Raw genomic sequence first — 15,324 nt, 5'->3', positions numbered from 1 at the left:
GACATGGCACCTGCTCTCACCTAGAATTTAGCAAGGTAAAAAATGAAAGTGCTGTAAGAGGTAATGAGAAAAAAGTGCTGAGAGTTCAAAGAAGAAATTGCCATGTGCCAGGAACTCTGCCCATATTCACCACCTAGTGTTGCTGTTTAACAGATTTAAGCACCAATTACTGTGGCAGAATAAAAACAACAAAAAACAAACAAACAAAAAAACTGCCCAATTTTTGTAATGTATTGGAGAGAACACTTAGGGCATCCTGGCAGAGAGGACATGTCTTATATATGCAGGATGCAGGACACCTAGCAACTCTATTTACATCCGTCACCACAATCTTACAATCCTATTTATGTATTTATATATTTATATAATTAATAAATCCCACTTATTATCTCCATTGTACAATTAAGGAAATAGGTTCAGAGACGCTGAATGACTTACTCAAGGCTACAGACAGAAATGGCAGAACTGGGAACCAAGCCCTAACTTGGCTCTAAAATTGGAAGCTTTACATTATACTGTTCACTTTTTCTGACGATGGACGATTTAGGTTCAAATTCCAGTTCAATCTATACATGTATGCTTGGCCTGAGATCAATTTGTCCTTCTGCACCTGTGCTTCCTCTACAAACCTGACAAGTTGACCAAACAGCTGAGCTTCTGTTCAGTTCTCTAGGATCCTGAGAACTGCCCATGCTGTGAGCGATTCTCCCTGGACCATCATTAGCATCACCTGGGAACTTGCTAAGGCTATCCAAGCAGGACCTCCTAATCAAACTCTTAACAAGCTCTCCAGGCGATCCTAATGGAGGTTGGAAAAGCAGACCTTCAGCATTCTAAGGAATGCTGGTATTGTGACACCTCTTTCCCTCCTCAACAAACAAGTCTATGGCTCTCAATACCTTTCTTCCAAGGCCTTTACAGCATCTTTGAAATGTGGAGTTTATACTACAGTATGGGACTGAAAATGTCTACTCTTGCTGCCAAATACTTCATTAAGCTTCACTCCTATCTCCAAAAAAACTAAAGTTACAATCCTCATCAATACTACCCCCATCTTAGCCTTCTCCTAGCTATTTTAAAGCAGGAATTACCTCTCCCTCTTCAGGAGCTTACATGCTTTATCCTTCCATCTCTCGCTCTCCTTTTAGTCATTCAATATTCTATCCATTTTGTTCCAGACCTAATGTCCACTAATCTAACTCCACATTCCACAAACAAATTGTCTCTACTCTGTCCACAAAATGCAAATTGACCCTATAGAACCTCACTGACTTGTTTGAATATGGCAACTATTTAAAAAGGGGTGGGACTGAAGTTGACCTATTATGAACCAGTTTGCAAAAGGCACTAATAGAGAAGTGTATTCCACCTAATAGAACTTAAGTCTCCTTAAGTACCTTAAAAATTACTCTGATTAAAAATTATTTTAGCATGTTAATCCAAGTCCCCCAAAAACCTTTTATTAACAGTAAAACACTATCATTTTTCGTTTAATTCACATATGTCATGTCAAAATATAAGATTTTACTGTGTATTAGGGATTAACTTCTTTGCATAATTACTGGTTACATTTTTTCACTTAAACGAAAAAATGCCATTCTCTAAAGACCAAGGACAATGTTAAGATAGAGTACTTGTTCCAGTACTAGGCTCAAGTACATGCAACTCTTCTAACGGTGATGAAATACACAACCCTCTCCTCTCACTGAAGAGCACAGCCTCAGGTAGAAATAAAACAAGTTAAAGATACTGCAAGGTGACATTAAGGGTTTTTGGTTTTGCAACTTTCAGGGGTCCCCCCCCACCACGGGGTGTCCTGCTGTCTGCCAGCCCCACACCAGCCATCCTGCTCCATTCCCAAGCTGGCCTATCCCAAGCACTGAGCCAGCCCGCTGCAGCCGAGGGGAGAGGCGCCAGCCCTCCCAAGGTCCCAATCTGCTGCCCACCGCCATTAGCTGTCCTAATGTGAAATCCGAAGACAACTAAAACTAGAAGTAGGCCCAAAGTTGATAAACTCACCAACTGCTGATTCCTGGCTGCATCAGAATCATTTTGGGGAACGTTTGAAAAGTGTCCTGGAACACCATTTCCCAATTTCCAAAGGGATCAGGGTAGGACCAGAGTTAGTCTCAGGTGTTTCTTGCATGCAACAGATTTAGGAACTACTGGCCCAGAGACAAGTTTCATTTTAAAGTTAATCAGAAGTGCCACAGCGTAAGCCCGTTTAAAATTATACACGAGATGAAGACCCAATTCAATAGCTTTTCACCCAGTCACTGAAGCTGACACTTTACACATAGGACTACACAGACAGGTGGAGCAGGAAGAAAAGTAGGTCACTCATAACAGCAATGATGGCAGTGCTCTACCATCTCATTTCCCTGGTCCACCAAGTAGGTTCTAAGTTGATGAATTGACTTTTCAAACAATTAGACTGCATGGGACAACAGAAGTGAGGATGCATCCTGCTTCTTCAAAATCCACAAGGCCCCAAATACTGGTGAAACCAGTCCACCTACGCATTGTTTAAACACATTGCTAGTTTCTGTGGGGCTGGAGTTGGGGGAGGAGGGCTATCAGTGATTAATGCTGATCCTGAACCATTTTAGTTAAAAGGCTGCAAATCTATAATTTTGAAAAACAGACTCACCCTAATACTTCACTTCATAGATAAGAAAAAACAAGTCTGTAGAGAGATGCCATTTCACTATCTCAAATCTTTTCTGTGACCTTTCATTTACCAAATTCCCACCATGTAATGTCTCCACAAAGGGCTTCCTACCTCAAAGGGCTCCTCTCCAGGCACTGCATTCACTTGCTGCAGGCTGGCTTCCACCAAAGGACCTAGAACGCAGCCACCAAACCTGTTGTCTTACAAGCCCTGTTGCCAAAGAAAGTGACTCATACTTTGTCAAGTGCAAACATTCTGACAGTATAGATGAGGTAGATCACCCGTTACACATCCAATAAGCTGGCTCAGGGAACACCTGTTCTAGCCATAGGTAGCAACCATGGGGGAAAATAGTGTATGTTCAATTAACAGATAGATACTAAAAGTGATAAAACCACTTTTAGAGACATTTCTCTTGGCTTTAACAATTTAAATTAGGCTGCTTATAGGTAAAAATCACAATGAGCAGCATTACTGAGACAATTCCCAAAGCTAGTGATTTCAGCTAAATAATTATACATTAGAACCATCTAAGAGGGCTGCTAAGAAATTTTAAGTATGTCAAAACTTGCAAATAGTCTTAAAGTCAGACTCGAAAGCCAAGATAAGCAACTCTTTTGTACAGTTATTCCCTCTGTCCAAGGCATATGAATTCAAATAACTCATAACCTACCTAAAAGTAGGATAGCTCATAAATTTTCTAAACTCTTCTTCCTTGCTGTGGACAGCTCTTCATCTGACTGTAAAATGCAGTAAACTTTGGCATACACTAATGTTAGTTTTATAAGTTACTGAAAACCTCTATAAATTAAGCATCATTTCTCAAATCTGGGTAGTTTTTTTCATTCTGAATGTCTAAACACTTAGGCCACAAATTGAAATACCAGTAGAAAACTATTCATCTTTAGGCAGGTTGTACAGTTAACACATGGCAAGAAACTGACAAAACTTAAACATTCAGAGCATCAAATACTTCAAAGCATTATGAACTTTGAACTTAGGACACTTTCCTAAATTTTAATATTTCTAACTAGAGGAAAACCAGACTGCTGTAGGGTATGAGATGATTTGAGCTACCTCATTTTTTTTTTCCGATTCCTGATATCAATACTAGATTTATAGTTTTATTATAGTAATAGTTGTTACAGTGGGATCTACAAACATATACAGAATTATTACATTTAAATTCATATGGAACAATATTTACATTTTTAAGTTACACTTTGGAAATCAGAAGATGAAGTACAGCTTAAGTTTTACAACAAAGAATAGAAAAATACAGAGGACAAAAAACAGAGTTAACAATACAACTATCTGTTCTTGACACAACACGTGGAAACTGTCAGAAATCTACATCTTCTTAATGTGATTGTCCAAATCATTAAAATATGGATGATTCAGTGCCATTTTGCCAGAAATTCGTTTGGCAGGATCATAGACTAACATTTTCTGGGGGAGGAAAAAAAGATTAAAAAGGGGTTTTTACTTATTTAAGAACTAAATCATTAAAAAAAAACTCCATAAAGGTTTACTTTTATACTAATAAGCCATAAGCTAATAATTTTTATGAGAAACTGCTAAATAAATATTTCCTTTAGTTTAATACCAAATCACATAAATATCTTAGACTCTTTACTTCACCCTCTAGCTCTAAAATAATCTATCCCTTATATCATAGATATCTTGATAAACTTTTTGCTATAAATTATGGTTTAAGACACAAGAATTCACAGATAGTTTTAAAACCAAAACATAAATTTAAGAAAGATATCTAGTTAATTATATTCACTTTGAGAATTAAATGGCCATCTGAGTTATTTACAACATTCTTGAAATAGTGGCAGTTAACTATAGTGGTTTCTAGTGTACCTTCCAGAAAGTTCCAAATAAAAACAAAACCAGAGTGCAGTGTGTTATAAACATAGTTAAATGAGTCACTAAATGAGTTATGGTCAATAATCTAGTATTAAAGTTAATTTACACATCACCAGAAAAGGTTGAATAAAGTTAAATTTTACCTTAAAGAAATACATATAATCTTAAAGAAAGCCAAATCAACAAGCAGATAAGAGATCCTTTTACTATCTAGTCACCATTTGAACTCTTACTATTTATCTAGCACCATATTAAGTGCTTTGTAGATTTCATGTTACTTAGTCCTCAGAACAAAAGGTAGGTAGTAGTCCCACATTACAAATGAGGACACTGAGGCCCAGTGAGGTTAAGTTAACTTGCCCAAGTTCATACAACTTAAGAGTGATAAAGCTGAAGTTTGAAACCAAGACTGACTGATGATTTACAGTAGTGATTCTCAGCTGGAAGAGACTGTGCCCCACAGAGGGCACATGTGCGGATTCATTTTGGGTTGTCACAAGTGGGAGGAATGTGCTAACGGCATCTGTAGCGCATAGGACTGGGATGCTGCTAAATATCCTACAATGTACAGGACAGCCCCTAGCAGCAAAGAACAATCCAGTCCAAGATGTCAGTAGTGGCTAGACTAAGGAACCATGATTGACAGTATGATTTTCATTTTGTTAACTAAAGTAAAATTATTTCTGTTCAAGAACTACAGAAGTTAAAAAGACAGATTGGGCCCAGAATATAGAAGTCCTTTAACATCGAATCAGCAATATTGACATATAAGATATCTGAGCAGCAGTAAAAGATCTTAGACTTCACTCTAAGCACTTGGGAAATTTGAGCTGAATTATAAACCATGAAATTTATAGGTTGTGAAAAGGGCCCAAGGACCAATTAGAACACGTATATGATGACATAGCAGTAATTTTTTTCCTTTGTTTAGTAGCGTGCCAAAATCTTACTTATTTTCTGGAGCAGGCCTAGGACAATACACTTTTTATCCTAACAATTTCTTTTGTCTTGTTTTTAAATAAAACAACTGTTAGTTGGGAACAGCAATGTAATGAGGGGAAAAATTTTAAGAACTACATTAGTCCCTCCCCTAACCTTTCTGATGTGAAAATGAAGCACAAAGGGAGAAATGGGAACTCATGCAGTAATAGCTTTAGTAACTAAAAATATGAAGCAATAAGGAAGACATCTATGTCTAAATGAAAAAGTAGTAAATATTGAGACAAAAAAACTGGAAAGGAAGGCCACTACAAGCCAGCAACTTATAGATGTAGCAACCACGTCCTCTCCTTCAGAGTATTTATAGCTACCTGTCAGATTAAATACGAATCAACGGGGGGAGGGTATAGCTCAGTGGTAGAGTGCCTGACACACAAGGTCCTGGGTTCAACCCCCAGTATCTCCATTAAAAATAAATAAACATACAAACCTAATTACCTCCCACCAAAAAATAAATTTAAAAAATTTGGGGTCGGGGCATAGCTCAGTGGTGGAGTGTGAGTGCTTAGCATGCACAACATCCTGGGTTCAATCCCCAATATCGCTATTAAAATAAATAAATAAACTTAAATACCTCCCCCCAAATAAATCAAAAGTTTAATAGGAATTTATTAAAAAAAAGAAAGAACAAAAAAAAACAACTAGTGCTAAATTCTCCTCTCAAAACCACTAGTGTTTTTTGGTATCTAAAATGGAATTAGTAATACAATAAACATGACAGATGTAAAAGTTATGTGCCCAGCTCAGTATATGTTGGTTTTCTTCCTGTTTCCTAGGGGAAAGAAACAATTAAGTACATTCAGAATCAATAATGTTAAAGTCATCATCGAGGGCATTCCTTACCGAGAGCAGATCCAATCCATTTTCATCCAAGTTTTTGACATGGGATGCTAGACTTCCTGGTTTCCATTTGGGAAATGTATTCTTATAGTCCTGTAATGATTCCACTTCTGGCCACACTTCGTTATTGGGAGTGCCCAAAGCTCTAAAGAGCCATAGCAAAACAAAAACTTATGAGTTAAAGCATAAACATAAATCTTGTTATATACATGTTGCCTTTATTAGTTAGTTTAAAAGTTATTGACAGCTGAAGTATAAAACAAATACCTGAAAATTCTGAAGAGTTGATCAATTTCTGAATCCCCATGGAAAAGTGGTTTCTTAGTTGCTAATTCAGCAAATATGGTACCTATGCTCCAAATGTCAACTGGTGTTGAGTAGCGAGCTGACCCCAGCAATACTTCTGGAGATCTATACCAGAGTGTTACCACCTATTACAATGAAAATATTTTACTTTGAATAAATGTGGTACATTAAATTACATAAATGTAAACATTTATTATTATTAGGACTGTTCTTTAGAAGGCTGCATGACTGCCTCTGATAGCATTGTTTAAAAGTCAACTAACCATACAAAATATTGTTAGATGGAAACAAAGATAAAAACATACCAAGTCTTCTCAAATCATTAAAATGCAAGGATCAAACCTAATTATCCCCCTCCCAAATGCAAGGATCAAAATAATCAAGAGTCTTCACTTTAAAGAAAAAAGCACATTAATAATGGATTTGGGGGTGACATTGTATAAGTACATGTACTGCTTACATGCTAAAATCATGAGTAAGTCAAACACATTTATTAGTCTAGAGTCAATCTACTATTTTAGCATATCTAATTTATCACAATGGAGATCAACAGCATCTGTTTAAGCCAGTGGAAACCAAATAATCTTTATTTATATAGCCATGGGGAAAAATGATAGAAAGGAATGACTAAAAGAAGAGAAGACATCTGACCAGATGAGCACTATTTTAAGTTTTGATCTGGAGGAAGCAAACGAAGCCTTTGGGCTCAAGGGTAGCAACTCCACAGAAGACAAAGTTTTCCAATACTCCTTAACTATGTCATTCAACATTCCCTTTCCCTCCAGAAATAATATACAAAACGTCAAGTCATCAATGTAACAATGATAAAACTTGATTATATTTAGCAGCTTCTAAATGCATCTGAAACACTAGCTCTTAAACCCAACTTATCTTTTAACTAATCTTATTGTTTCAAGAGAGGATCCAATCAAAAGACAGAAATTTGAATGCACGAAGTTTACTATACAGGATTATTAACTATAACAGAGAATTAGAATAATCAGAGATTGACTAGTGAGAAATAACTAAAAACAATAGCAAGGAAAACCTCTTCTTCCTACAACGTCCCTCTGGCACCCTCTACTTAACATTAAAATTTTTAAACATATTTAAAAGTTTCATATACATTTTCACATAGCAGCCAATGAAGGGTGAGTTTGAAGCAGAGAGGCAATAAATTGATACTGGCACAGAGTGGAAATCTTTTTTGACTTAAAGAATATAGAAAACAATCCAGCAATCATACATAACTCAAAAGTACCAAAAATCATACCTCATGTGTATATACTCTAATAGGTATTCCAAAAGCTCTGGCAAGGCCAAAATCTGCCAGTTTAATTGTTCCTTTATCATCAATCAATAGATTTTGAGGTTTTAAGTCTCTGTGTAGAACTCTTCTAGAGTGACAAAATACAATCCCTTGTAGGATTTGGTACAAATAACTCTGAAAGAAGGAAACAGAAGTTAGAAACTTAACCATACCATGTAATGATTTTCTAAACAATCTTGGTAGGTTTGTTTCAAAGATAAAATAAATTATAACACTAGGAAATAATTTATCAAAACAGTTGGTTCAGGCCATTTGAGACCACCAGGAAGTATCTGAGGGTCGGAAGTCCATTTCCATAAAATATCATGTTTATATACCTAAGCCAAAGATATTCATCTTACGGGCACATCTCTATCTTTATGAACTCATTTATTCTTTTACTTATTTGGTCCCTAATTCTTAAGTGATAAGTAAGTTTCCTATTTAGAACATTTCTTAAACTTTAGCTTTGTATATTTATAGCAACTCTATTTCTATCTTGAATAAGGTTAGCCTTTTCCATTTCTATCTTTTATCTTTATATATTCATTTCTTCTTTGGAAACATTAGTCAGATTCCCAAAGAAAAAACAAAGAATATTATGACTATATATTTAAATAGATACAATTACCATAAAATGCTGTTTAGCAGTTCAGAGAAGTGTTTTACAAGATACTTATTGCCAAGACAATGTAATTGACATTTGAAGCAACATGGATATTATAGAAATATAAAGTATACAGTTAACAGTACTGACTTATAAAGTTCAAGATTATAAAATACATAAAATCAATCAGTCGGAACAACTGGCTAGGTATTTGGAAAAAAAATTAAGAACCCAAGGTTTTAATCTTGATCTATCCAGAATTAGGACACTCTAAAGGGTGGGGGATGTGGAGGGGAGTAATCTCCTAAGACTCCTAAGACTACCAGAAAAATAATTGTCATGTATTGTTCTAATATATATGAATTTTGTCGTGAGGAAGACTTAAATAAGACACAAAAGCACAAAGTCTAAAAGTCATGTACAAGATTATTAAATTATAAAAATTACTAATGGTATATACAACATTAACAAGTCAAAAGACAAAAAGAAGGAATAAAATGAAGAATATCAGCATGTTGCCAGTAAGAGGATTTTAGAAATCAGTGGAAAAAGATAATATCCTAACAGAATCATCAATGAAGAATATGTACCGGCTGTTTATAAATGGCTAGAACAGTGAAAAAATGTTTAAAGAAATACAAAATGATTATTAATGTCTTTTTCACGTAATAGATTGATATTAAAAGACTGATAAAACCAAGTTTTGACAGTGATGTACTAAAAAAATAACTCACACACCATGATATTTACGAGTAAATTGCTGTAATTTTTTAGAGGGCAACCAGCACTCTATGAAGATTTTAAATGTAAATAAGCATCTTCAATCCATTGATTCTAGTTGCAAGAATTTAGCCTATAAAATTGCATATGAAGATATAAGGATATTCACTGTGGCACTGATCCTAACAGCATGAATGACAATGCTGGAAAACAACCTCGATGTCCATCAGTATGGAACTGCTTTACATACTTATATCAAAAAATTAGAAAGACAGGTAGACCTATGTGGAGAAATGCTTTACACAGAATTGTGGGAAATAATACATATGTATATAATAAATATAAATAATACCACTTTTGTAAAGTTTCTGTATATACACATACAAATTGACATAACACTTAAGTACCTGTAGGATGACTAACAGAACAATGGCTACCTCTGAGAAGTGGTTTGGTAGAGACTGCATAAGGTAAGAGAATTTAATCACTTCAGTACTTAAAAAAAAACACATACATTTATAATTTAAGTGAAATATAATAAATGGCTACAATAAATTAACCCAAACACATTCAGAACCAGAATAAAATAAAACCATTTGCCGCCACCACTGTGCCCCAGGCTTTTGCTACTGTTTTATACTCTCAGATTGCCAGAGACCAGACTATCCCGGTTTCCAACGATATAACACCACTTACTACTTTTATGTTATCTCAGGCTCTGCTTTTCACTTTACAACTAGAAGCACTATCTAGTAAAATGGGTAACTGTTAACAATCTAATCTACACACTAACTGTGCAGGAGCAAATGAAATATTCTTTTCTTCACTGTTCTACTTTCTAATGCTTTTTCCAAGCATATTCCCATGAAACACAGAGCAGATCCTTTACATACACAATGGATAAACACTAATAAAATGAGGTTAGATTCTCACCTTAACAAGTGAAGAATCCATGAACTGACCAGGAGGGATAGAGTCCAAATATTTCTTGAGATCCATGGAAAGGAATTCAAAGATGAGATATAACCTGGAATCCTGCATAAGCACATCTTGTAGACTGAAGAATAAAACAATTATACGAAAAAAAATCTAACAAATATTTTTGACCTCTCACAAAATAAAACTATATCCTTAAATTTCACAGTGGCTATCACAAAAAGTAGGGCTATCAGAAATTTTCTATGGTAACACATACATACTATATACTGTTTTGGGAAAGAAGAGATGATAGCTTCCCTAGTAGTGAAAAACTGTGGTACTAATAAGGAATCTGTGGGCAGCAATTGGAAATTTAGTCATATTATACAGTTGTTAACTGTCAAACTACTTGTATTCCAGAAGAATATTTCTAGGTTGACTGCTTGTTGCTCAGAGCTTGTCTTTCCATTGAGGTAAATTATAGAAATAAATTTTAAAGTAATATCTGACCTTAAGAGTTGCTCACTATCTCTAGTCCCAGAAAAATGCAATTAAATCCTTATTTGGACTGTTAGGATGACAACTCCCAAGACACCAGTCCAGATGCTTAAAAAAAAAAGAAAAAAACTTCTTCATCTGATGTAGCTACCTGTCCCAGGACTCTGATTAAGGGGTCTTTAAGGACCAGAGCTCTCAAAGTGGGAGCAGTGACAAAGCTCTGGCAAAAGGATTTCCTTTCCTCCCCTGACCAGTTTACCCTGATTTTGCAGCCCCCAGTACTAACCTCTACGACCATACTCTGTTCCTGCTTTACCAGCCTATTTTTTCCTATGCCCAGCATTCTCAGTTAACAAAAAGAGTAGGGTTCTATTCCTCTCAGCAAAGTTAGACCAGAATTAAGCAAATGTAGAAATTTCCACATTGAAATTCATACTTGAAATAGTATGTAGAAAATTCTTTAAATTCAGCTATTATACCATACCTGACTATATTTGGATGACGAAGTTCTTTTAATAGAGATATTTCCCGAATGGCAGTACTAGGAACCCCTTCCTCTTCACTTTCTAGTCTGATTTTCTTCATGGCTACCACTTGACCTGTAGTTTTGTGTCTACCCTTATACACAACTCCATAGGTACCTGAAACAGAGAAGGTAAAAATGTCTGCTGTGTGACACTGTTCACACTAAAAAATATTTTTAAAATGGCTGAATCCCATAAGGTGTCACATGATAGAAATGTCTGCTGTGGCCAGAGAGGAGGCATCTTACTCAAAATTATACGCTTATCACTTCTAAAAAACCCGCTGAGGGTAACTACAACCTACTGCATCTGTAGTTTAGAAATAAAATTTGTGTAGTCATCATAGGTTTCCCATATTTAAATTACCAGTAATTTTCCAGCACATTTTAGAGAAAAAGGATCATTTGCAAACTGGAATGTCTCGTCAAATTATCCTACTCAACAGCAAGGTAGGCATAAAATACAGTGTAGATTTGTGCTCAGGAAATATTATGAACAGGAGTCACTGTGACACTTTCAGAAAACTTCCTGTAGAGTACTTCACCCATTTCAAATATATAGTCAACAATCCTCATCCAGAAAAAAAGGGGATAATATATTTTACTAAATATTTAAAAAATCTATTCAAGTTTGTATTATCTACTTTATAGCAGAAAGCCTCACATCCAAAGAACACTGATTCTTAAAAATATTCGATACGGAGAAGTTATGGAGACTGAAAACCTTTAATCAACAAATGTTTACAGGATGCCTACTCAATGCCAACTAAGGTTCCACATCATGGATACAAGTTATATCCTCTATGATCTAAAAAGACATTTTCTTAAGACAGGAAGGAGTTCAAAGATTAATGTAGCAACACTCAGGTTTTTATAATTCAGAAGAAACCAGAGAACAACTTCGTAATATTTGAAATAATAAAAGTCTGAATGTATTTAAGAAACGAATTGGGTTGTCAAAAAACTCGATGTCAAGGGGGGACTACTCTAAATTAGAAGAGATTAAGGAGACATTAACTAATAAATGAAATGCATGACCTTGACTAGAACTTCTGAATATATAAGCAGTGAAGCATGTAATTCTACTGCCCTAACCCCCTACTCTCCAACACACCTATGAGGTATCAACAGTGTTTTCACAATACAAATATTGCTTTAAGCGCTTAGTATTAGAAGAATGTAAGATTATTGGGGGGGGTTTGGTTGGGGAGACATGTCAAAATAATTTCAACTCTCTTGAAATGGGAATATTTTTGTGTTCAGGTTAGTATATAAAGAACATATACATTAATGCACTAACATACTGTAAGATACCTTAAAGTTTGGATTTTAATATTCACGTCTTCTTGTCAAGATATCATTAAATCATTTAAAAAACTTTCCCAACACTGTAACTCAATTATATTTCAATAAAAAAAAACCCTTTTGTATTATTAAACCACTTACCTTCTCCAATTTTCTCTATTTTGGTATAGTCTTCCATAGTTTATCAATGCGTATGGTAAATCCTAAAATGAGAGGAAAAACTGATTTGATTACAAGCTACTAATTCAAAGGGTGGTTTTAAGTTACTAATGAGACATTAAGTAAACCATTTTTCAGTGCCAAGTGCAGTATTCATTTTCCATTAATATTTATTGTATTAAAACAATATTTACAAGGGAAAGAACTCAAAAGACTCTCCTACCTTAGCTCTTGAAACATTGGAAATATCTGTATACCCTATACCAGTTTAACTTGCAACTTCTTCCAAATTAACCCTCAAATTCAGACACCATTTATCCAGCCTTCCCAAACAAAACCCAGATGTTCTTTCTGTAACACTTCTAAGGAGCACCAGTGTGTGCCAGAGTTATACCCAAATATTTTAACAAAGACCATTGTTTGAATTTGTTCAGCTTTGATATTTTTATAAAGATAATTCAAAAGAAACAATTTTTACAGACCTGAGTACGGAGCTAAAAATGTGGTCACTACTCACCCGCTAAAAAGATTGTTTAAAGCAACAAAAGCTTATCTGTTTCAACTTGCTCAAGTGACAGTTTTAATCTCCTGCTTTTAGGAGTCACATACACAAACATGATAAAAACTTTTAAGGTACTTTTTGCAAGAATAGGAAATAAGCAGGATAAAAGAAAAGGTGCAATTTCACAGATAAAATCTAATTATACCTTACACAATGTCAAGAACAAAGTTAAAAAAAAAGTATATTTGAATCACAAAGAATGGCCAAAATAAGCTGAAATGCCAACACCCAGGTACTGAAGACTTCTTGCTAAGTCTAAGCTGTTAAGTTTGCTAATGAAACATTAACTTCAGAAGTCCAAAGCCTAACTTTATAATACATCACTGATAAGATCACATGCAAAGGACACTCTGCATAATTGAATCGTAAGTTCTATTTCTCACTTTTGTCTTCAAAATCATTCCAGCAGTAAGTAGAGGTAACTCTTTTTAAATGAACAACTTTGTACTACACTGGCCATGACTGAAATCTTGGCCAATCTTTAAAATGTTTAATTTTACTAGGCAGTGCATAATTAGGTTAATTGTCTTTTCTTCAATGTCCAGATTTAATATGCCTAAAGCACAATAAAATTGTTGACCTCACTTTAAACAAATAACTGAAAACTAACTGAAAGCTAGGTTCATTTACTCTCCCTCCATTTCCCGGCTGTAGCTATTTTAAGTAAAGGATGAGGCTCCAGAATGCCTTCTGGATTCCTCCTCCACTACTAGCGGCAGGATGTAAAATATCAATGGCTCAATCTACACAGAGACCTCCAGGGCTTTAGAAGAAGCAAGACGTGCACATCAGTGGCTTTAGTATTACATAAAAATTGATTAAAGGATTTAAAAACACACATAGCTAACTCTCGGCATTTCTTAGATTTCCACTTTTTGCCTATTGTATATAACAAGCACCAAGCACAAAATAAAAACAGAAAAAAATACAAGTTCTCTCGGGCTCCATGCCTTAGAAGCTCTAGGCGGGCCAGGGTCATGGGCACAGAGGCAAGCCTGAGAAGGCCCACAAGTTTTCCGGGTAGGCCTGGGATTACGAACTGGCGCGGGTACCTGGCCCAGCTGTGGTCTTGCTTTCCACCCCGGGAGGCGCGGGCAGGACGCACCAAGGCCGGGCGGGAGCTGCAGGGCCGAAGACCCAGCCCGGCACTCCGCAAGCTCTCGGCGTTGTCGAACCAAGGCACGGACTTGGCTTCAACCGCGACCCGAAAGCCTCCTCGGCCGCCCGCGACCCCAGACTGCACCTCCGAGGCCAGGAAAACGCCACCCCGCCGGACTAACCCCCCCAGGTCTGGGCTCCCCCACGCCTCTCTCTAAAGCCGGGCCCCGGTGTCTCTCACACCCCCAGGCCCCCGTCCCCAGGTGAAGGCCCGGCCTGGCAGCACGCAGACGCCTACTGCCCAGAGCCCAGCCTCCAATTATCTCCCAGTTTTTTAATACTCCCCCTCCGAGGGCCGCGAGCCGGCCCTGCAGAGTCGACGGCCCATAGGCATGACCTTGACCCCAGCAACTCTACCTGGCTTATTTTCCCGCGGCGCAACCAGCTGCAGCTACCTCGTCGCGGTCGCTCTCCCTTAACTTCCAAGCGCCAGCTTTGAAACTAAGTGCGAGCAGTTTCAAACTCACCGCGCTAAAGGAGTCTGGGTCCACCAATCAGGTAGCCCGTAGACTTTCAAAGAAGCCAATCAGAGCCCAACTGCCCTGGGGCTAGGCCTCCTGGGTGGCTAGAGCGCGAAAGTAGGAGGAAACGGCGGCTGGAGAAAAAGCAGGAGGGCGGGCGCCAACTGAATCTGAGCGCAAGCGCAGTCTTTCTTTCCAGGAAAGCGTCGTCCTACTGTTTCTAGTCATCAGGAATCTACTTCGTTCTAGGTTAGTTTTTTTCGCCTCCAATACCGGCACAATTAAAATCTATTATACTCAAAATATCTCATCACAAAAGTGATACTATACTTAATCCATAAACCCCATTATTTTCTCTTCTAATACTTAAAGTTAGTGTATATTTGTGTTTTTCTACATTAATTATTCTCAGG

At 36.7% G+C, this 15,324-nt stretch overlaps 1 protein-coding gene across 1 annotated transcript; it reads right to left on the bottom strand.

The window, feature by feature from the left end:
- Positions 1-3,775: 3,775 nt before the first annotated feature.
- CDK1 (cyclin dependent kinase 1) lies at positions 3,776-14,908 on the bottom strand. The gene is made up of 8 exons (XM_010957937.3): positions 14,808-14,908; positions 12,713-12,774; positions 11,228-11,384; positions 10,261-10,384; positions 7,965-8,135; positions 6,653-6,816; positions 6,389-6,530; positions 3,776-4,120 (listed from the first exon to the last, which is right to left on the bottom strand). The coding sequence occupies exons 2-8, from the start codon at positions 12,747-12,749 to the stop codon at positions 4,022-4,024; spliced, it is 894 nt and encodes a 297-aa protein (XP_010956239.1). The 5' UTR covers positions 12,750-12,774; positions 14,808-14,908; the 3' UTR covers positions 3,776-4,021.
- Between the last annotated feature and the right edge of the window lie 416 nt (positions 14,909-15,324).

This window comes from Camelus bactrianus, chromosome 11 (genome assembly GCF_048773025.1).
Source record: "Camelus bactrianus isolate YW-2024 breed Bactrian camel chromosome 11, ASM4877302v1, whole genome shotgun sequence".
In the NCBI taxonomy this organism is placed as follows: domain Eukaryota; kingdom Metazoa; phylum Chordata; class Mammalia; order Artiodactyla; family Camelidae; genus Camelus; species Camelus bactrianus.
This window is presented reverse-complemented; position numbering and strand designations above follow the sequence as displayed.